General features: G+C 42.3%; 1 protein-coding gene across 1 annotated transcript in view; it reads left to right on the top strand.

Moving 5' to 3' along the window:
* SLX4IP (SLX4 interacting protein) overlaps positions 1 to 21476 on the top strand; it is a 189540-nt gene that overhangs the window by 160560 nt on the left and 7504 nt on the right. Inside the window, 2 exon segments of the mRNA XM_028112966.2 lie at positions 3590 to 3667; positions 6819 to 6907. Coding sequence (XP_027968767.1) covers positions 3590 to 3667; positions 6819 to 6907 — 167 coding nt within the window.

Here is a 21476-nt window from a genome sequence, read left to right as displayed (position 1 = left end):
TTAACGTTCTCCACTGTTATTGTATTGTTGCAATGTGTTTCTTTGCTTTTGTTATTAATTGCCTTATATAATTGGCTGTTCCCATGTTCGGAGCATAGATATTTACAATTGTTAGATCTTCTTGTTGGATAGACCCTTTAAGTAGGATATAGTGTCTTTCCTCATCTCTTATTACAGTCTTTGTTTTAAAATCTAATTTGTCTGATAAAAGGATTGCCACCCCAGCTTTCTTTTGGTGTCCATTAGCACGGTAAATGGTTTTTCCACCCCCTCACTTTCAATGTGGGGGTGTCTTTGGGTCTAAAAGGAGTCTCTTGCAGACAGGATTTCGATAGGTCTTGTTTTTTAATCCGGTCTGATAACCTGTGTCTTTTGACTGGGGCATTTAGCCCATTTACATTCACGGTAACTATTGAAAGATAGGAATTTAGTGCCATTGTATTGCCTGTAAGTTGACTGAGACTGTATATTGTCTGTGTTCCTTTCTGATCTATGCTGCTTTTAGGCTCTCTCTTTGCTTAGGGGACCCCTTTCAGTGTTTCTTGAGGGGCTGGTTTTGTGTTTGCAAATTCCTTTAGTTTTTGTTTGTCCTGGAAGCTTTTTATCTCTCCTTCAATTTTCAATGACAGCTTAGCTGGATATAGTATTCTTGGCTGCATATTTTTCTCATTCAGTGCTCTGAATATATCATGCCAGTCCTTTCTGGCCTGCCAGGTCTCTGTGGATAGGTCTGTTGCCAATCTAATGTTTCTACCATTATAGGTTACATATCTCATCTCCCGAGCTGCTTTCAGGATTTTCTCTTTGTCTCTGAGACTCGTAAGTTTTACTATTAGATGTCGGGGTGTTGACCTATATTTATTGATTTTTTGAGGGGTTCTCTGTGCCTCCTGGATTTTGATGCCTGTTTCCTTCCCCACATTAGGGAAGTTCTCTGCTATAATTTGCTCCAATATACCTTCTGCCCCTCTCTCTCTTTCTTCTTCTTCTGGGATCCCAATTATTCTAATGTTGTTTCGTCTTATTGTATCGCTTATCTCTCGAATTCTGCCCTCATGATCCAGTAGTTTCTCTCTCTTTTTCTCAGCTTCTTTATTTTCCATCATTTGGTCTTCTATATCGCTGATTCTCTCTTCTGCCTCATTTATCCTAGCAGTTCGTACCCCCATTTTTGATTGCACCTCATTAATAGCCTTTTTGATTTTGATTTGGTTAGATTTTAGTTCTTTTATTTCTCCAGGAAGGGCGTCTCTAATAACTTCCATGCTTTTTTCAAGCCCAGCTAGTATCTTTAAAATCATGCTGAACTCTAGGTCCAACATCGTACTAATGTCCCTATTGAGTAGGTCCCTGGCAAACGGTACTACCTCTTGTTCTTTTTGCTGAGGTGATTTTTTTCGTGTTGTCATTTTGTCCATAGGGGAATAGATGAATGCGATAACAAAATGCTAACAATGTAACAATGTCCCCAGAAAATATAAATAAATCAGAAAAGACCTGAAACTGGGGGAAAAGAAAGGGAAAGAAAGAAAAAAGAAAGAGGAAAAAAAAAAGATAAAAAGATAAAAACAAACAAAAACAGAACAATACAAAAAAAACAGAATATGATCATATATGATCAGGCTAGTGCATAGATCAGTGCCACACACCAGATTTTGGATTTATTTTGGTCTGTTAGAAGAAAGTGCCTCCTAAAATTTTAAGGAAAGAAAGACTTACATATGTACAAAATAAGGGTTGATAGAATGAAGGGATGGAAGATGACTGTAAAGATGAAAATTATAAAAGATTTTATAAAAGGAATTGGTAAGAAGTTGTTTGAACAAAGAAAGAAGATTTAAAGAAAAAAGTGAGATAATGTGATCAGGCAGGAGACTAGAACAAAGCCATATCCTAGTGATTCAGTGTATATTTCGATCTGTTAGAAGAAAGTGTATCTCAAAATTTTAAAGATAGAACAACATATATATATGCCAAAAATAAGGGTAACTACTATGAAGGGATAGAATAGGACTCTAAAAATGAAAAATAAAAATGTTTTTTTTAAAAAAGGGATTGATAAGATGTTGGTTGAAAAAGGGAAAAAGAAAAATTAAAAAAAAAAAACAGTTAAAAAAATTAACTTTGTAAAACTAATGAATCATCGTAAAAAAAGCCATGAATTCTATGTGCAGTATTCCCCTAGCACTGGAGTTCTCCCATTCTCCTTGATCGGTAAACTTGGTCTGGGCTGGCTGTTCCTGCTGATCTTCTGGGGGAGGGGCCTGTTGCCGGGGTTCCCAAATGTCTTTGCCGGAGGCGGAATTGCCCCACCCTTGTCGGTCTGGGCTAAGCAATCTGCTCGGGTTTGCTCTTGGCAGCTTTTGTTCCCTGCAAGCTCTCGGTACAGCTTTGGAGGATGAGAGTGAAAATGGTGGCCTCCCAGTCTCCGACTGGAGGAGCCGAGAACTTGGTGCCCCGCCCCTCAGTGCACCCCCCAGAGAAAAGCAGTCAGTCACTCCCTTCTCCCCGGTCTCCGTCCGCACCCGGTGCTCACCCGGCCTGTGACCGTGTGTTTCTGTCTCTGGCACCCAACCCCATGTGGAGTCTCCAAACCCAGCAGATCCCTGCGGTGCGCTCACGCGCCGCTCCTCCGGCAGAGGAAGGGGTGTGTCCCCGCTCTGCCGCTTGTTGGGTCCCTGCTGCAGGAGCAGTGGCCCAACTGGGCCGCGGATCACAGTTTATGGCAACCCCAAGCTGAGAGCCCGCTCCTCGGCTCCGTCTCTGCAGTCGGCTTCCCCGCTCCAATACCTGGGAGCTCTGCCTCACTCAGGCACCCCCGGTCTTTCTGTGACCCCGAGGGTCCCGAGACCACACTGTCCCACGAGGGTTCCTCCCCCAGCTTAGCCACTGGAGCAACGTCCCTCAGCGGAGCTGATTTCTAAACATTCCGATTTTGTGCTCTGCGGCTTTATCACTTGCCAGAAGCGCCCGATGGAGGCCCCCTCCCCCACCGTCTATTCTCCCGAATATTGCCTCAGATTCACTTCTCCGCAAGCCCTACCTTCCAGTAAGTGGTCGTTTCTCTGTTCAGAGAGTTGTTGCTACTCTCTTCTTCGATCTCCTGTTGAGTTCGTAGGTGTTCAGAATGGTTTGATCCCTATTCAGCTGAATTCCTGAGACCAGACAAAATCCAGGTCTCGTACTCCTCTGCCATCTTGCTCCGCCCTCCCATTAGCATTTCTTGTAGGACCCATTTAGTGGTGATGAATCCTTTACCTTTTGCTTATCTGGAAAGCTCTTAATCTGCCCTTCAATTTGGAATGGTAACCTTACTGGTTAGAGAATTCTTGGTTGAATTCATTGAACAGATAAAGTAACTGAGCTACTTCAGGGATGGGAGACCATCCCAGCCAGGTGCTCTGGCCAGGAGAGCTCAGATTGTAATGTTTACTCTTTCCTCTCAAGTGAGTCCCTGTATTGATTCCTTTTATTCTTTCATTTGCTAAATAATTATTGAGCACCTACTATGTAGTAGGCACTTGGGAGGCTTGTGGGATTCAGTGGCAAACAAGCTTGTAGTCCAGTGATGTCCTCTTTCATTTTATAGGTTATGGCTTTCAAATCACAGCCTATTTCCTCAAGAGAGGGATACGCCTTCACTGTTTCGGGGGTTCACAGAGGACTGGTAAGAAACTGATTTCTTGAGTTGACAGGCACTTTGCACTATTAAATTGCTCTAGAGAAGAAATGAAAATTAAGGAACCAAGATTCCAACTTGCTTCATTGCCTTTGTGAAATTGAAGTAGTAATTAAGAATATTTCTAAACATTTGTGATTTTTGTTTTGTTTTTTAATTTTCACTGATTTTGAGAACTGTGAGCTGAGCCACATTGTGCTTCACTCTCCTGCTGCATCTCAGCACTTTCATTGAGCTTCCAGAATGATTTGACAGGCAGTTAAACTATGAATCACTTCATCTTTGTCTGTGCACACCAAGTCCCTGGGATACAGAACAAGTGTGTACACGAGAAAATGCTTTCCCAGCCCAAAGCTGTCAGAGCCCTTCTTAGGTGTGTGACAAGGCCAGCTTCCCTCCTCATTTCCACAAGTCAAGAAGTCCACTGGGGAAATGATGTCAAACACGTCCAGCCAACAACAATAAAGTTAGATGCTAATGACAATTCTCCAAGCTGATCTGAACATTGAAAAGAAAATCTAACTGAACTTCCTTGGATGATTTTAATATATAAAATATGAAACAGGGACTTTGAAAATAAACTGTACGAAGATTTGCTCTTGGAATCTTAACAGTGATCTGCACTTTTTAAACTTTAGGTGTCACTTAAATATATTACTCTCTTAATGGGGCTTTCCACTTTGTTCAATTCTCTTAGTAAAATAAGCCAGTTATCCTTGTATCTGTCTGTTAAAATGAAGGCTAGCTACTATGTATGGTAGAGATAGTTACTGCCTAAATCTTTATTTAAATATTAAAACAATAAAAATCTCAGTTATGACCTATGCAAAGAAAAGGTATACAGAAGTTGCTTTCTGTTTATACAATACCTAGCCCCAAAATGTTCAAAATTCATCATTTTGGCATTCTTATTTTTCAGAGAAGAAATGGAAGGACAAATCAGAGGAATTACTGGATAGAACTGATTATTTTGAATTTGAATTCTGATCTACTGAGTTGTATTGCAATGTTAGGTTTTGGGCAGAGGGCAGATAATGAATTCTGGGGCTCATTTCCCTCTTCCTGAAAGTGAGAAGCAGACTACTTACCACTTAGTTCATTAAGAAATTTTAAGAATTAGGGTTGCCTGGGTGGCTCAGTTGGTTAAGAATCTAACTTCAGCTCAGGTCATGATCTTGGCGTCCTGGGATTGAGCCTTGTGTTGGGCTCTGCACTCAGTGGGGAATCTGCTTCTCCCTCTCCCTTTCGCTCTGCTCCTCCCCCTACTCTTGCACATAGGAACGCGCTCTCTGTCTCTCTCATAAATAAATAAAAATAAATAAAATCTTTTTTTTTTTTTTTAAGAAATTTTAACAATTAATGAATAAGGACACCTGGGCGGCTCGGTCAGTTAAGCTTCTGCCTTCAGCTCAGGTCATGATCCCAGAGTCCTGGGATCAGCCCTGCAGCAGGCTCCCTGCTCATTGGGAGGGAGCCTGCTTTTCCTTCTCCCTCTGCCGCTCCCCCTGCTTGTACTCTCTCTCTCCCTCACTCCCTCTGTCAAATAAATAACTAACTAATCTTAAAAAAAAAAAGAATTAATGAATAGATATTAATGACTTTTATTTATTTATTTTTGGGTTTTCAAAGTCTATTCCTAGTCTCCTAACCAGATAAACATCCATGAGAGGTCAGAGTTTCAACACACTCAGGCTTCTGAAATGGGGAGGTCTAATGGGGGTAAGACCAGAATGACAGGTTAGGTCCCACTTAGGGAGGGCTTTGAAGTCTGCAGGTCTGTGGTAGATACTGAGGAGCCAGGATGGGGTTTTGAGCAGGATAAGTGGAGCTGTATTTTTTTTCTTTTTTTAGAACTGGTAACCTGCTTGCACTGAGTAGGATAAAATAGAATAGGGAAGAGTGATCACCAAGGACACAGTGGTGGTCTAGGGGAGAGGTAAGGAGATGGCTCTTACTAGAACATCAACTCATTAGGCCTTTGGTGTAATTAACCTAGCCAGGTGGTATGGTGTTAACTGTGTTTAAGTTGTGTGTCTCTGTAATCAACACCTTCACGCTTGGCTCCTGAGTGTATCAGGCTAAGAGGCGTTATTACCTCAGTCAGTCTCTCACATTGTCATCCATTGTTGGAAATGAACAATGTATGTAAAAGACTTCACTTATCTGATTCATACCATCCCTCTTTAGAAATATTGGTCATCTAAGAGGGAAGTTTTCACTTTTAGAAAAATGGCTTTGTGATATCAGTATGATACATGTGTATTATAAAAATATTAGAGCAATACAACCAAGTGTAAAGAAGAGAGAAGATCCTCACCTGCCACCCAGAATATACACTATTAGCATCAGCTAAACATCACTCCAGAGATAGGTGGAGGCTGCATAAGTGAATATGGATGGATAGACAGATGAGAGAGGAGGAAAGATACAGATGACATTTACCACTTCGTGTTCTTTTTTTTATTGAATGTTGGGGCATCTAGTTCTATGATTCCTTCAGCCTTCTCCACCCAGAAGTCAGTGGTTTTGCTTTAAGAAGTTGTAATGGTAGATTAGTGGACTGTAGTGTAATTGTATCATCTTTGCTATCGCATATTTTACTATTTCCTTATTTTTCCTATTAATGACACTGCTATTTTCATAGCCTGATTCAGATTGGGAATTTGCCCTCCAGTTTAGGGGACTGATCTAAGACCAGTTGACCAAAGAGATGATAAGTAAAATAATTAGTAAGAACGTCAACAGGTTTTCAGATTTTATCTCCTATTCTTCCTCTTCCTGTATAAATCTGCACACTCATTAGAGAACGTTGATCCTGTTTCCCAAATGTGAGTTCTAGTCAGAGAACAGCAAACTGACACAGGGGGAGGGCTGCAAAAGCCCTTCCTGGGGGTTTCATGGGATATAATATAATGGTCCAGGGGCTCAGGTGGACCAATTTGCAACCTCCTGGGTGCTCCCCACAGTTCTGTGCTTGCCCCGCCCTGCTGATTGCAAACACTGAAAGGCAAGGAGGAGAAGAGACATGTGTCTGATACATACATGCTTATAACTATAACTGAAAAATCTGGGACCAAGCATTTCTCTGTTCATAGATTTTTGATGCCTTTAGTAACTTGATTTTCTTCATTTTGTGCAGAGCTCCGTGTATTTCCTGACAGATTTGTGGTCTGTGTAAGTCAGCTTTCATTCAGTTGTGATCTTTTGGCAAGTCAGAATGAAGAATTGGTATGTACAAAAACATATAAATAAATCTGCTTAAATGACAACTTACTGTAAAAATCAAAAAAAGTGTTGTCTTCAGTTATCATTTGGTTATCCATCATTCAGTGCATGTTTTAAGGGACCAAAAATGTCCTACCTATTGCATGATAATATTAACTGATGTGTTTTGTTTTGTTTGCTTTTATTTTTTTTTATCCTGAAGACCCCTTGAAAATTTAGTTTGATCAGCCTTATCTTTTCTACGTCATTTTTAAATGGGAAAGCAACATATCACAAAATCAGTGATGGTGCTTATGATAATATTCAAATGAGATAAAGCAAAGTCTTTCAGTGAAATGAAGCAAAATCCACATGTTTCCACTGGAAGCTTTCATTGGGGTCAGTGGCTTTTGAATTTTATTCCATGGTGAATCACTGACATTTTCATGAGAATCAGTACTTGTCCCCAGTGTGTTGTTTCTTTGCTGATAGGGCTTGTTTTCTATCTCTTTTCTCAGGCTTAGTCTCAAGCTTCATCAGGTCCTGTTTCATTTGTGTTTCATTGGAGTTCTCAATGCAGTTAAATAGATACAAAAAACTCACCCACAATATTGTAGCTTACAGCTTTGTCTTGTAAGCTTAACATATACACTTGAGAGAGTCTACTTGGGGGTGTGTGTGTGTGTGTGTGTGTGTGTGTGTGTGTCTTTCTGTCTGTCTCTTGCTGCAGCCACAGTCCACAATCTATCTGAACTTATCTGTGTGCAAACTTTTTTTCATATTTTTGGATATATTACTTGAACTTTAACAAAGAGGAAAAAAATCTAGCAGACATGAAACCTGGACATGAAGTGTGACATGATTATTATGCTTCTAAAATAATTTATGGGAATATTAGATTACTCCTTATGTTTATTATTTTTTAATCCATATGAAATGTGAAATTTGGCCCACATGGTCTAAAACCAGCTTCTTACCTCATCTTAAATAAATGCATAGAGACTAAAAGGGTGAATAGGGACCTAGGAAGAGTAAAGAGCAGAGAAGCTTTTGTTTGGAGCAGATGAGCGCTTTGGAAAAGCCAGCGGGACCCTTATTTCTTCATCTATCAATTAAATGGCATAAATCAAGCAAATTTGGTGAAAAGTATTAAAAGTGTATTCTTTGAAATGTTCCCAGGATGTTAGAGTTGTCTTAGTAAATTAATAAATATTAAAGTAGTAATGCTGTTGGCAAACAACTATAATATAACTTAACTGATTCTCAGAGCAGTGAAGAAATTCATCTGTGGTTTAAGAAAACAATTAGCTATTCCAGCAAGTGTCATTGCTTCAGATGGAATACAGAAGAAATTAAATCTTGTATGATATGTAATATTAATACTTAATATCTTAAATTGTTAAGGGTGAATTAAAACATTTCAATACAAATGAAATATTATCCTCCTTAGGGGCACTGGTCTTTATACAGATCGGAGTTTTCTATAGCTGCTGTCATATAAATCCTGTAATCTGGAGGACTTCCTAAATGTTAAGAATTTTCATTCTGAAGAGTTGACTAGTCTGAGCCTTTTACATAAGCCAGTTCAGTTTTCTTGTCTTCAGTATGTTGTTGTTTTTTTTTTAAGATTTTATCTATTTATTTGACGGAGATAGAGAGAGAGCACAAGTAGGCAGAGAGGCAGGCAGAGGGAGAGGGAGAAGCAGGCTCTCTGCTGAGCAGGGAGCCCAATGCGGAACTCGATCCCAGGACCCTGGGATCATGACCTGAGCTGAAGGCAGCCGCTTAACCAACTGAGCCACTCAGGCGCCCTTGTCTTCAGTATGTTCTGACTTCCAGTGATAACACTATCAGAGTTTATATCATGAGGGTCTTTCATTGTTTTCAGTGACTCTTTACATGTGCTCTGTCTCTGGCTCTTCAGCTGCTCTTCTTCTGCACCTCTGACTGTGCCTTCACGTACACACACTTTCCCAGCCACGCACACGGAAGTCAGCTAACACATAGCACCACTAACCAGCTCCCTTGCTGGACACAGGCTCTGTGTACCCCTTTCTCCTTTCAGGCCTCCAGTCCACCACTTCCTTAAGCTTGTTGTCCCTAGGAAACAGTGAAATATCCAGGCTTAGCAAGGGGTCCTCCTGCAAATTGCCCATCAAGCCAAAAACATGGTCCTTCCACTCCAGGTGCCTTGGAGCTTTCACCTCATTGATGTTTGACTTCTGCAGAGCCCAGCTGTCTCAGCCATTTGAGGCTCAATAAACCATCCCTCCTTCCCAGAATTGCCTTCTGTCTGAGAGAAGGCCTGCATACTCCTTGGTATATATTTCAAATGCCCAAAGCCAGTAATATCTGGCTTTTGTGTGCATATTCCTTGAACTTCTGGAAAGCTTTGAATTCTTTATCAGTTTACATTGATATTCACCAGAGGGCAGGATCCATCTCGTTTCCGTTGGTAGTTATTCTCCAGGAATGTCTGACTGGGCAAGGCCTGGGAAATTGGCTTCCTAAAGAGCTGTATTGGAGATGCGTTTTTGTCAATAAACATCAGTGATTTTCCTGTAAGTGTTTACTGAACTCAGTCTTCCATGGCCCCAGAAGTGATGGGGGAGTGAGCCAGTACGCAAGCAACAGCCTGGGTGCCTCGCTTGTGCCTCGAGTAGCAGATTCCTTTTCCTCCTCCTCCTTCTTTTTTTCTTTTTCTTTTCCTTTTCCTTTTGGTTCCTCCATGTCTAAATGACAGTTGGTTAGGAAATCTGGGAGTGCCTATTCAGAACTGCTCTGCCAGGGGGTCCTTTCAGCCTGTATAGAAGGAAGCCAGCTGCCCTTCGCTCCCCGGTTCTTAAAGGTGGTTGCACAAAAGAACTGCTGTTCCAGATCGAGCAGTACAAAGGGAGTAATCTCCCTCTGGAGGGCAGAACGGGTGCAGCCATGCCACCCCCTCACACCCTCCCCCAGCACCAGGGAGGTCTGTTACCCCAGCATTGGGATTTCTGTTGCCCACCGAGGGGCGTTGGTGCAGGGAGATGCTCCGTGTTGCAATAGCTCTGTACCGAGTGCCCATGTGCCAGGGATGTGGGAATTGTGATGTGTACTTTGGGAAGAAAGGGCATTATTATGAGATGAGTCACTGTATTTTTCTTACTACAGTTTCTCATAAGAAATCTCAAGGCCCTTGTAGCCCCAGTGTTTGACCTATTGCTAGGAATGGAGCCGGGAAGTCTTTCCGAGGGTTTTACCTTTTGTTTTGTTCTGTGGTGTTTGTTCTCCATTACCTTTTTTTCCTGAGAAATATGAAAAGCATTAAGTAAATTTTGATTGCACTCAGTTATATTCCATTTCAAAAATATTGGCTTTCATATTTACAAACCCAGGTCCCTGTGTCGAAGCTGTTTTTTCCCTCAGATGTAAAGCTCTGGGGCTTTTGGGAAATGAAAAATTATTTATTATTTTTATTATTTCTTTATTAAAGTGAATAGCCAATAATCACCAAAGTAATTGCTTTACTAAGTAATAACTTTGTTGTGTAAATAGAACTCAGTATATAGCTGGGGCATTTCAGGGTCAGCACAAAGCTATTATCTCATAGAGCATTGGTTACAGGCACTCCTACCCTCTGGAGATCCTTCCCATCTGTTCTCACCATCACACTTGAACAAGTTGCTGAGTGCTGGCTCTGTGCCAGGAGCTCTGGTAGGGGAAAAAAAAAGAAAAAATAGGAAAGTGGAGCTTGTAGTCTGCCTTCAAGGAGCTTGTAGTCTGCCAGACCAGGGGTACTGAAGGTTACCCTGGTGACCTAAAAAAAAAAATGTAATTCAAATAGAGCCTCCTTTTTTCTTAAAGATGTATCCATTCTGCACCTTAATGGCGCACTTGGATCCTCTGCTATTTGGAAGAAAGCCCCAAATTCTAAATTATTTTCTTACTTTTAAACCTAAGCTGTAAGTCTGTGATTCTTTTGGAAATTAAAAATGGCATGTAGCACACCAGGGCTGCCTGAAAGTCGGTATATAATTCAGATACTTGAGTTCTCTGCCTCATGCCTGCCCCATTCAGGTTGTGGCCAAGCTGTGGCAGTAGCCGTCAAGGTTCTGCAGACGCACCGGTCACCAGGCCCTATGTGCTGGGCCCTCAATGTAGCATCACCTCGGGGGACGATCACTGGCATGTCCCGATGGGAGACACTGTTTAACACTAAACTGAACACGTGAGTCAAACTACTGTGTAATGGCAAAGAATTCTGCTAGTTTATGAGTATAAAATTGAAATGAGAACGAGTCTAAAGAAGCAATAAACTATGCTAGCCGGGATTATTTTTAGCTTGTCTGTCATAATTGAACCTCTGTGGGCCTTAACCCTCATCTCAGTCAAGGGGGGAGGTATCAAATGATCTCAGAAATCCTTTCTCACACTGAATTTCTGTCCAAGGAAGCAGATGAAAATGTAGCTAAGTAACAACCGTGAAATAATTTTGTACAAAAGAGAACTTCACTTGTAGGTTTAAAAGTTGTTGTAAAAAATGGGGGGTAGAGCTACATTTTGTTTTAGGAAAGATAAAAAGAGTATATAAAGAAACATTTCAGACCTTCTGTTTCTAGAAGAAATAAACTACTTAATAGTTAGACTATGCATTAACTTTGCACCCTAATTGACAGAATGTTTTATAAGGGAACTTCTCCCTAACTATAAATGAGATCATTCGAGAAAAGAACTCTTTTTTTTTTTGTATCAAAAAATTAAATAAGTAGTGGATTTTTTTCTAAGTTTTTCATAATGTGTCATAAGCTTTTTAAGAATCCATTCTTCTCATCTTATTGTATTTCCTAAACAATGCTAGTGGTAATTTACTTGGAAGCCATTAACCAGAGATTCCTGTAGCCCTAGGAAAAGTTCCTTGACGGGGAAGATGTTGTTTCCATATTTCACATTTCCCACAGTGTTCTGAACTTAGTTTTCTACTTAATAACTGCTTACCAAAATTGTCCGTGTTCATTGTACAGAAACTCTAGAATTCTTTGTTTACAAAGAAAGTAAAAATTATCCACAACTCCCAACCTAAAGACAGCCTCTCTTAATGACCTAGTCTGTACCCCTCCATACTTGATACTTGATAGCTGAGGTCACTATGTACTTATTTTAGCCAGGACCCACTCATTTGTGAATTGTGTGTTTGTGTCCATTTTCCTACTGGTATTTTTGTATTTCACGAACTCCTGACTGTTTAAACACTTCTTACATAGTAAGGAAAGTTAACTTCTAGTGAATTTATCGTTTACCTTTCAATTATATGACATTGCTGTGTGGTAGATGTGTATGTCCTCATTTTTATGGTTTCTGTAATGATTTCTGCCTTTGATGATCTTAGTGTTTTAGTGCTCATAGTTGGACAAATATTTACTTATATTTTCCTGTATTTTTGTGGAATTTGTTTTAGTTTGTAATGTGAGGTTTTTATTCTGTATATTGATCAGTGTTATGATTAATTGTGGTTTTTAGGTTTAAGGGATAAACATGCTCAGTCTGCCTCTACTAATGGGGCTTCACTTTTGGGGTGCACACAAGCAGGAGGCTTCTCCGGGACCAGGTTCTCCTTGCCCTGTAGTAGCAGGACTTCTCCAGTGCCCACCATCTTGCCTTCTGCCTCCAGGCTGACTGCCCTCTCCTCTTCCAGTCACCTGTGGCCAGTTCTAAAGGTCAGAACATGGTGACCAGATAGTTGAGGAACAAATTAGGGCCCACCCTCAACAGGGCCTACAGATGGGCTGTTTTCTTTGGGTTGAACTGGAAACTACGGTAGCCGTCAACACACCTGCTCTTACGTGGGCTGGCAGGTGCAGTGTTCTAGCGAAAATGCTGGTGGTGGGGATGAGATATTCTAGGTTGGTTTGGTCTGTCTAGGATAGTTTTTCTAGGCTGTGACAAAGAAGATAAAATTTTTTTCTCAGGTGAAATCATTTTGTTAAAGATTAACTGTCCTTGGGGGGCCTGGGCAGCTCAGTTGGTTGAGCATTCGACTCTTAATTCAGCTCAGGTTGTGATCTCGGGGTCGTGGGATTGAGCCCCACGTTGGGCTCTGTGCTCAGCACAGAGCCTGCCTCAGATTCTTTCCTCTCTTCCTGCTCCTCCCCCTGCTGGCACTCTTTCTCTCTCTCTCTCTCTCTCAAGGAAATAAATTAATTTAAAAAAAAGATGAACTGTCCTTCACTTATATGTTACAGTAACCTGAGGTTTCATTCTCCTTTCCTAATAATAAAATTCTCCCCAATGATTAGCCATTAGTATTTGTGAATGAGATGGTTCATGTTCCCCTGTCTCCAGCACCCCTGAGGAGCCTGCCCTTTGGGCGCCTGGGTGGCTCACTCAGTTGAGCGTCCGCCTTCAGCTCAGGCCGTGATCCTGAAGTCCTGGGATCGAGCTCTGCAGGGAGCCTGCTTCTCTTCCCCGCCCGCCCACCGCTGCCACCTCTACCCCCGACCCCACCCGCCCGTGCGTGCTCTCTCTCGCTATTTCTCTCTCTCTCTCAAATGAATAAAATCTTTAAGAAAAAAATAAAAAGGAACCTGCCCTTTGCTGACTTAGAATAAGATAGGCTGGATAAGCTGGAGTTGGACATACCTGAGTCGGACTAGTTTGATATACTAAGTGAGAATAGGGTGTCTCTGGGCCCTCTAATCCTTTGTGCCTCTTCTCCATAGTGCAGACTTAAAATCTTCCTTTGGTGACCCGTTAGATGATAGATTCAATTAGGAAAAACAGGACAGGGAATAAAACAAGTAGAAAAGAGATCAAACTTGAAATTAGAAGACCTGGCTTTGACCACTGCCTCTCTCACTCCCTGGATGAGCTTGGACAAGTCATTTGGCTTTTCAGAGTAATGGTCCCCTGTTTTGTTAAGCAGAGGTAAAAGGGATGCCTATTATACAAGCTTTCCCAAGTTTTCCTAGGATCAAGTGAGATAGTTAATATAAAAATGTCTTCTAGACTCAGAAGCACTCATCCAATATTAGCATTATTGTTTCCATTCTTCCCCGAAGAGGAGTCAATTTAAATGTCATTAACACCAGATTAGCAAATTGCTATATATCTTACCCTGCCTGCTAGAAATGGGAATATCCATCTGTACATATTATTTTCCCAAGAAGCTCAGCACCCTCATTTTTTGTCTCCACTTGCCAGCCCAGCTTCATTGTGCAGCTATAAAAAGAGAGGTAAAAAAAGTTAAGTGATAAACTCCCATTTAGCCAGCAAGTCACTGGTGAAGAGGGGCTACAGTAAGAGCATAAACTGGTGACCTTCGGTGGGAGCCCTGTTAACCAACATCCAGAGGAGGAGGATGGGTAGAGACCACCAGCTAAAATGCCTTTCATTTCCAGCAGCTGCCCATAGACTCACAATGAGATATGGCTTTGGAGGAAGGGCCCAGTCTCTCTTCTCTGAGGTACATAGGAATTGGGAGTCCACAGACTTCTCAGGCCCAAATTTGTAAAAGCTCATATGTTCATCTGAGCACACACAGTGATAGCACAGAGTGACGTGCTAGTGAATTATGTTTAGAAAGTTCATTTAGTAAGCAGATGATTTAGAATTCAGTACTCATTTTCCCAAGGAAACTGTGTCATAAATGGGGTGAGGTTCCCAGACTAGTTCACAGAAGCTGTTACTGTCATGAGATGGGAGTCTTGGAAAGGGGGTCTTGCTGTCTGCGTCCAAGAGAAATGGGAAGAGCTCTTCCTTCTGCATCCCTGGGCAGAGGGCCAGCTCTGAGCACTTAGAATTTTGAAATAAGACAGTCATCTGTGATGTCTTCTCTACGGCTCTTCTGCCTCACACCCACTGGTGTCCAGGGATACCGTGGGCCCTCTTCTGGCCGGCCCTACCCCCTGCGTGGCTGGTTACACCTTTACCCACCTGGCTCCTCTCCCATCCCATCCAGTCCCCCACACTGAGCCACGGGAGATGTTAGGGGTGGGGGAAGTCACCAACGTGAATGAAGGGCTAGCAACCTTCCTGCAGGTGTTGGCATTTTTCAACCACAGATTTTGTGGGAGAAGGTATTTTAGAATAAGGAGACCCCTAAAGATAGGGTATCTCGCCTGAGGTAGTCCCCATTAAGTTTCTATTTTTCACAGATATTTCCCTTCTGCTTTTAAACTGGGCACTATTAACCTGTGACTTATGAATTCCCTGAAATTAAAAAAAAAAAGTGTTTTTTTTTTTTTATAGTTTTCTAGTCAAAGTTAAATAGCTTTCATTCAGTCCTCAGAGTGGTCAGCGAACCCCCCATCATTAAGAAGCACCGGTCCCAAACCTGCAAATTCTTTAAAGCGTCCAAGTTTCATCATGCTCGAATGGCGCCAGAGACTCCACAGTGGGGCCTAGGGGTGAGTGGGACTTATTTTTAGGTTCTCAAGGGTTAGGTGAATGTAAACTGGAAAATCCCTATGAAATGTGTACTTCCTGCAAAATAACTTCCTTGATTTTTTTCACTGATTTCATTTTCAGGTTAACATTCTTTGCAACTATTTATTGGTACTTCCCTAGATCTACACAAGACAGTTTCATAGTCATCAATTCAGAATGAAAGAAAACTTTAAATTTTTTATTAAAACAACAACAACAACAACAAAAACCTAGAGTGTTTGCTGCTGACCCAGGGAGCAGCAGCAGAGTACTTTCCCTTAGAGATTGGTCCTTTCATAGGAAGCAGAGCAAAGGAGGCCTTGGAAGAGGGACTTGGCCCAGAGAAACAGAGTGAAGCAAAAGATTTGTCCCTCACTGTGGGAATTGGACAGATGACTTAGCCTCATAGGGCATCAGTTTCCTCATCTCTGAAATGGGGAAGGTCACGTCCTCCTCTTGGGCATCTCTTGAGGACTCATTTGGTGCTAGTCCCTATATTAACTGCTTTGTGTATGGTATCTCAGTACAGATGTCTTCCATCTTTAGAGAAAGTGACTTAGTTTACAGTGGAATTCGTGAGATATCCTTTTCCCTTTCATTTGACCTCTTTTTGCTGCAGTTCCTTTGAGTCTATATAGATAGAGATAGAGATATGTAGTTTCTATACATTTTTTTAATTGTTCATTGGTACTCCATCCCACCTGTTTCACCCTTTTTACTTCCGTGACTTAATAATTACCAATAATTTAAGAAAATATTAGAAGTGAAATTTGGGAAAGCGAGACCTCTTCCTCATTTTAAGACATGTGGCTTCTGTATGGTCATAGTGCATCATGGTCTAAGATTGTGGTCATTGTCAGAATTCGTGCTGTGCTGGGGCTGCTTTTCTGTAAGTGACTTGACATTCCCTCGCATGTCACATTTCAGAATGCTGATGCTCCTGAAAATCATTGGGCATCACACTAAAGTTCAAGAATAACTTCTCTTTCTGCCTTATCACAGAGTTATAAATAATCGAAAGTTGTCTAGGCTTATACTCTAAATACTATTATTTGCTGCCCGAATAAGTTGATAATATATTACTTTTACTCTGCTTTTATTGTTTGCAAAAGACTTTTATTGTTTGTAGGGCGCTGTCACATACAATAACTTATTCAGTGCAACAAACCTGAGAAGAGATTGTATCAGTCTTGAACCTTTTAGTTTTCAAGGGACAGGAAGGCCAACTGAAAATGGCTTAACAAAAAAGGAAGGTTTTTGGCCCATGTGCCTGTAAAGTCCAGACTTCAGGTATGGCTTGTTGATCAGAAGCACAAAGAATATCATCAAGACTGTTTCTTCTGGCTCTGCCTTGCACAACGTTGGCTTCATTCTTAAGCCTGTATGTGGGGGTTGGCTCTGGTAGCTCCAGGCCCATGGGAACAGAGAGCAGGCCTCTTCCCAGGCCACCTGCAGCTCGTGCATTTCTTTGAGGCTCATGAATTCAGTACTCTGATTGGCCTGGATGGGGTCACGGACCTGCTTCTTGAATCTGGTGTGGAGACAAGGCCTCCTGAAATGCATGGACATTAGATGGGGACTAGAGACAAAAATCTGAGTATTATTTCCAGGAAATGAATGAATGTCCACCATAGAAATAATTCTTACTCCTCTTTTCTAGAAGAGGAAACTGATGTTCAGGGAAGATAAGTAGCTTGTCTAGATCTCACTGCAAGGAAGAGACTGGGTGGGGGCTAGACCCAAGGACTTCCAAGTCAGCATCCTGTACTCTTTCTACAAGTTGCATCTCTGACTGTGATGGCAGATGCCCCACTGGGCACAGTGGCAAGCACTGCACAGAGGGCCAGGCCTTCTCCACTCAGTTCTGCCCCTAGCTAAAAGCACACTTAATCTCTCGGGTCTCATTGTTCTTGTCTGTCAAATAGGGACAATACCTGCCTGCCAAATAACTCAGTAAGGCTCCGATGAGATGTGGGGAAAAGTATAAGTTCTCTACAAATGCAAGGCAGCCTTACCTGCTTACATACCCTTTATGGTTTCTGTAGGCACCAAGTTTTCTTTTACAGTCGTGTCAAGAAAATGTGTTTAGCACTTTCTAGTTTCTAAAGTGTGCCGCGTATAGCTTGCTGCATTTACATTTTCCAAACAATCCTGAAGGACAGATGAGAAACCCACCAATCAGGGAGGTGGGAGATGGGTTCCGGGACAAGCAACCAAGGACTGCCAGACCTTGGCTTCCATCTCCTGCTTTGTTCTTCTCCCCCCTCTCATCCCAGGAGTGTTAAACTGATTTGATCAATTCGGGAGTTAAGTGATCACAAAGATTTCAGACACGGTAACATTTTGAATGTGACCTAAAACTATGTGTCCTAATATTTTACTATGAGTTACCTACTTTTAAAATATTCTGGTTGGGTTATTAATTATTTTCATTTAGGAGTGACTAAAACAATCAGAGGAAACACGTACATAACCATAAGAGAATAGATCTCTAAAGAAGATAAAGCCTGAGAGCACCACACTACTACAGTAAGTCCTACTGTGAGAAAAACTTTAATGGCATTGAAAAGCTTTTTTTCCTGCCTTCTCCCTTTATTGCCTCGTATCAGGCAGGATGTTCTGCAGTCCTGGAAACAAGAGTGTGGTGGGATACCTCCTGTCATCCCTTCTAAGTGTGGCTGGGAGGACCCTGGGGGTACCCCACTGGGGGCCGTGCTGTGATGGCGGGGTGCACCCACGGGGCTCTTTGAGTGACCTGCAGTCTGGTCCCATGGCCCCAAGGACCTTCCTTGGCAGTTCCAACCTGGGCTAATACTGATGTCCCAGGGCCTACAGCCTGCTGCTTGAAAGCTGAAGCAAGATTCTCCTGACAGAAGCCCCGTTTGTCAGATGAGTAGTGGCATTGCCTTCCATGCTGTTTGTCCATGTCGAGTGAAGGTCCCTGGAGTGTGGGAGTAACAATATTACCTGCTCACCAAGCTCTTCCGAAGGTGACATTGGCGAATAGTTGCAAAGCTTCTGAAACAGTGCCTGACACCCAGGTGAAACTTGGCACACACTAGCAGATCACATCCTCCAAATATGCCCAGAATCATCACTGATGCTCCCTCCATTAACCACTCCCAATCCAGCTACCCCATTTCTGTGCTCCCGCTTACTGCAGAATCCTTCAAAAGTGACTGGCCCCGCACTGGCCCTGCATGACCACGTTTGGCCATGGAGCATTTGAAATGTGGCAAGTCAGGAATGATGTCCTGTAAATGTCATATATAGACAAGATTCCAAAGACTTGGTATAAAAATAGAAAATATCTCAACATTTTTATATTACATGTTGTAATGATAACATTTTATATATTGGGCTAAATAATATATGTTATTGAAATCTGATTTTGCCAGTTTTCTTTTACTTTTTTAGTGGTCTATAGGAAATTTAAAGTTATATGTACAGCATATGTTATATTCCTGCTGGAGACCCCTGGTCTCTACTATGTCTCCACTTCACTCTTGAACCCATCCATCCCAAACAGGCTTCGGTCCCAGCACTTCACCAAAAAGAGCCTTTGTCAAGTTGCCTTCCTCTGGTCAGTTCTCCCTCCTAACTGCTCAGCCACATTTGACGTGGTTGTCACTTTCAGTGAAACACTTTGTTCTCTCATGATCTCTTTTCCTGAATCCTCCTCATTTTCTTGACTTCTTTTTTTCCTCATCCAAACTCACCCTGTAGTGGAGTTATCCTTACTGATGACTTTCTATACCATCTGCATGGACTTCCCAGCTTTGTGTCTGTAGCCCAGACCTCTCTCTTCCTGGAACCTGTATCTTAACTTCCTGCTCAACATCTCCATTTAGATACCCAGGAGGACTCTTCAAGTTTACATATCTAAGGTTGGTTTCTTGGTTCCACTTCCCCAAGCCTGTCCCTCCCCCAGTACTTCCTGTGTTGGTAAAGGCTAACTTCCTTCACCCACTTATTTAAACCACAAATCTTGGAGTCATCCTTGACTTTTCTTCTGACCAACTATATCCAATCCATTGACACATTCCTAGGGGCCTCCCTTCAAATTATATTTCCAATCTAACCATTTCTTACCATCACCAGCTCCTCGTCTCTGAGTGGACTATTGCAGTAGTCTCATTACTGGTCTCCCCATGTCCATCTGTCCCTCTACGGCACCCAGAGTGATCCTTTTAACATGCCAAGTGACTTTTCCCCTTAGAATCTTCCAGAGGCACATCATTGTCCTTAGAATAAAATGTGCCATCCTTATGAAAGCCATATGTGATTTGCCCTCCTCACCACCACCAATACACACACACCCCTGCTACCTGCCCTCCAAACCCCTCCCCTGGATTGCTGTCCTGTTCTTCTCCCCCCAGGCACACACCATCTCCAGAGCCTAGGTGTTCATGCTTCTCTCTGTCTGAAATGCACTGTGTTCACATGGCTCACCCTCCACTCAGATCTCTAGGTAAAGCTCATCTTCGTACCTACTACAGCCTTCCCCCCCCAACCAACATATCTAAAACAGACACTTGGGACGTTTATTTCTCCTCATAACATCACAACCTTCTGACGCATCATATGTTTATTTGTTTCTTGTCTTCCCCATGGGATGGAGATTCCGTGAGAGCAGGGATGTTTTCTGTGAGTCCACATCCTTTTCCACAAAGGCCTCAGAACAGTGTTCGGTACAGAGTTCAGTGTTGCCTGATTGGATGATTCTGCCGGACTCTGCTCAGTTATCAAGTCTGTCCGTGCCCCGTTAGAGTGGGCAGAAGTTCATTAACTCTGCTGGGTATCAGAATCACTGGGGAAATTGCTTAAAATGCATATGCTTTGACTCTACCCCCTGGAGATCCAAATGCAGTAGATCCTGGGGTAGAATCTGGAACATTTTTGAACAAGCTCCCCCGATAATTTTGATGCCTGAGGTAACTGGACCACACTTTGCCAAACAGTGCCTCCAGTGGACCGGTTTACATTTGTTTATCTGTTGCTCTGTTCTGTCAAGTATTATTTCATGTATATCAGCAGTGCTTGAATCACCTGGGAACCTAAATATAGATCTCATAGCCCCACCCTAGGTCTGGTGAATCAGAACTTCCAGGGATGGGTCTTGGGGATCTATATTTTTTGAAAAGCTCCCTTGGTGACAGTCTTCCCAACAGCCTGTGGGAGCCTCAGCTGTGTTTTACAGGCTCCTTGAGGAGGTTATAAACTCAAGAGCAGGTGTTTCTTATGTCTTTTTAGGCCAACTTCTCTTCCCATCCCTCATTAATCCAACAGTGTTCTACTCTAAACTGGTATTCAGTAAGTCACCATGGAGCGAACACCTTGATTTATCCACAGTTTCTATTTGCCTTTGTAACTTGAACATCAGCCAGTATTTCTAACTATATTTAAATCCAGCCCATTCTCTGATTAGAGGCAGGAAGCAAGTCTTAGCTGCCTTGCTAATTCTGGTGGGGATTCTCTTTGCAGTCTTTTCTATCCACAATTTAAGATGTGTTTCCCAAGTCAGACCAGACAGCATTGAGGTAACATCACTGATCTTCATACTTAAACACTCACCCATTCACCCTTCCTTTTGGACCTGTACTAGGGTGCACGTCCTTAGCCTCAGGGTGCATCCACTAGACTCCACAGCATCCCTGGGGATGGCGACAAGACCTGACCCCTTGCTCTGGGAGCTTTCCTGGGCTGCTCAATCTGCCAAGGAAGGTGTCCCCCTGGATTAGATTCCCTTTGGGGCCTGTGGCCCTGCCCTACTTCTTTTTGGTTTTGTCCTGGAACTATATATAGACACTCTTTGTTTAAAACTAAAATCAAAGCATTACCAAAAATTAAAAAGTAAATGGGTGGGGAGTGGATGGGGCAGGTGATGTACTTGGAGGATTTTATTCCTTGGCTAGACTCAGAGCTAGCCTCTAGGTTAAGAAGAATCACTGATGAAGGCCCAAAGAGAGCCCTTTGGTTAACCTGTTTCTTTTCTTTTTTTTTTTTTAGTGGTATTTTGAGATTTTGAGATTTAAAAAAAAAAAAGATTTATTTTAGAGAGCGAGCAGGGGGAGGGGCCAAAGGAGAGGGAGAGAGAGAATCCCATGTGGACTGCCCGCTGAGCACCGAGCCTGATGTGGGGCTCAGTCCCACGACCCTGGGACCATGACCTGAGCCAAAATCAAGAGTCAGA

Source organism: Eumetopias jubatus, unplaced genomic scaffold (genome assembly GCF_037043125.1).
Source record: "Eumetopias jubatus isolate StellerSeaLion01/CBP00866 unplaced genomic scaffold, mEumJub1_p1.0 scaffold_9, whole genome shotgun sequence".
In the NCBI taxonomy this organism is placed as follows: domain Eukaryota; kingdom Metazoa; phylum Chordata; class Mammalia; order Carnivora; family Otariidae; genus Eumetopias; species Eumetopias jubatus.
Note: the sequence above shows the minus strand (reverse complement) of the source record. Positions and strands in the feature narration are given on the sequence as shown.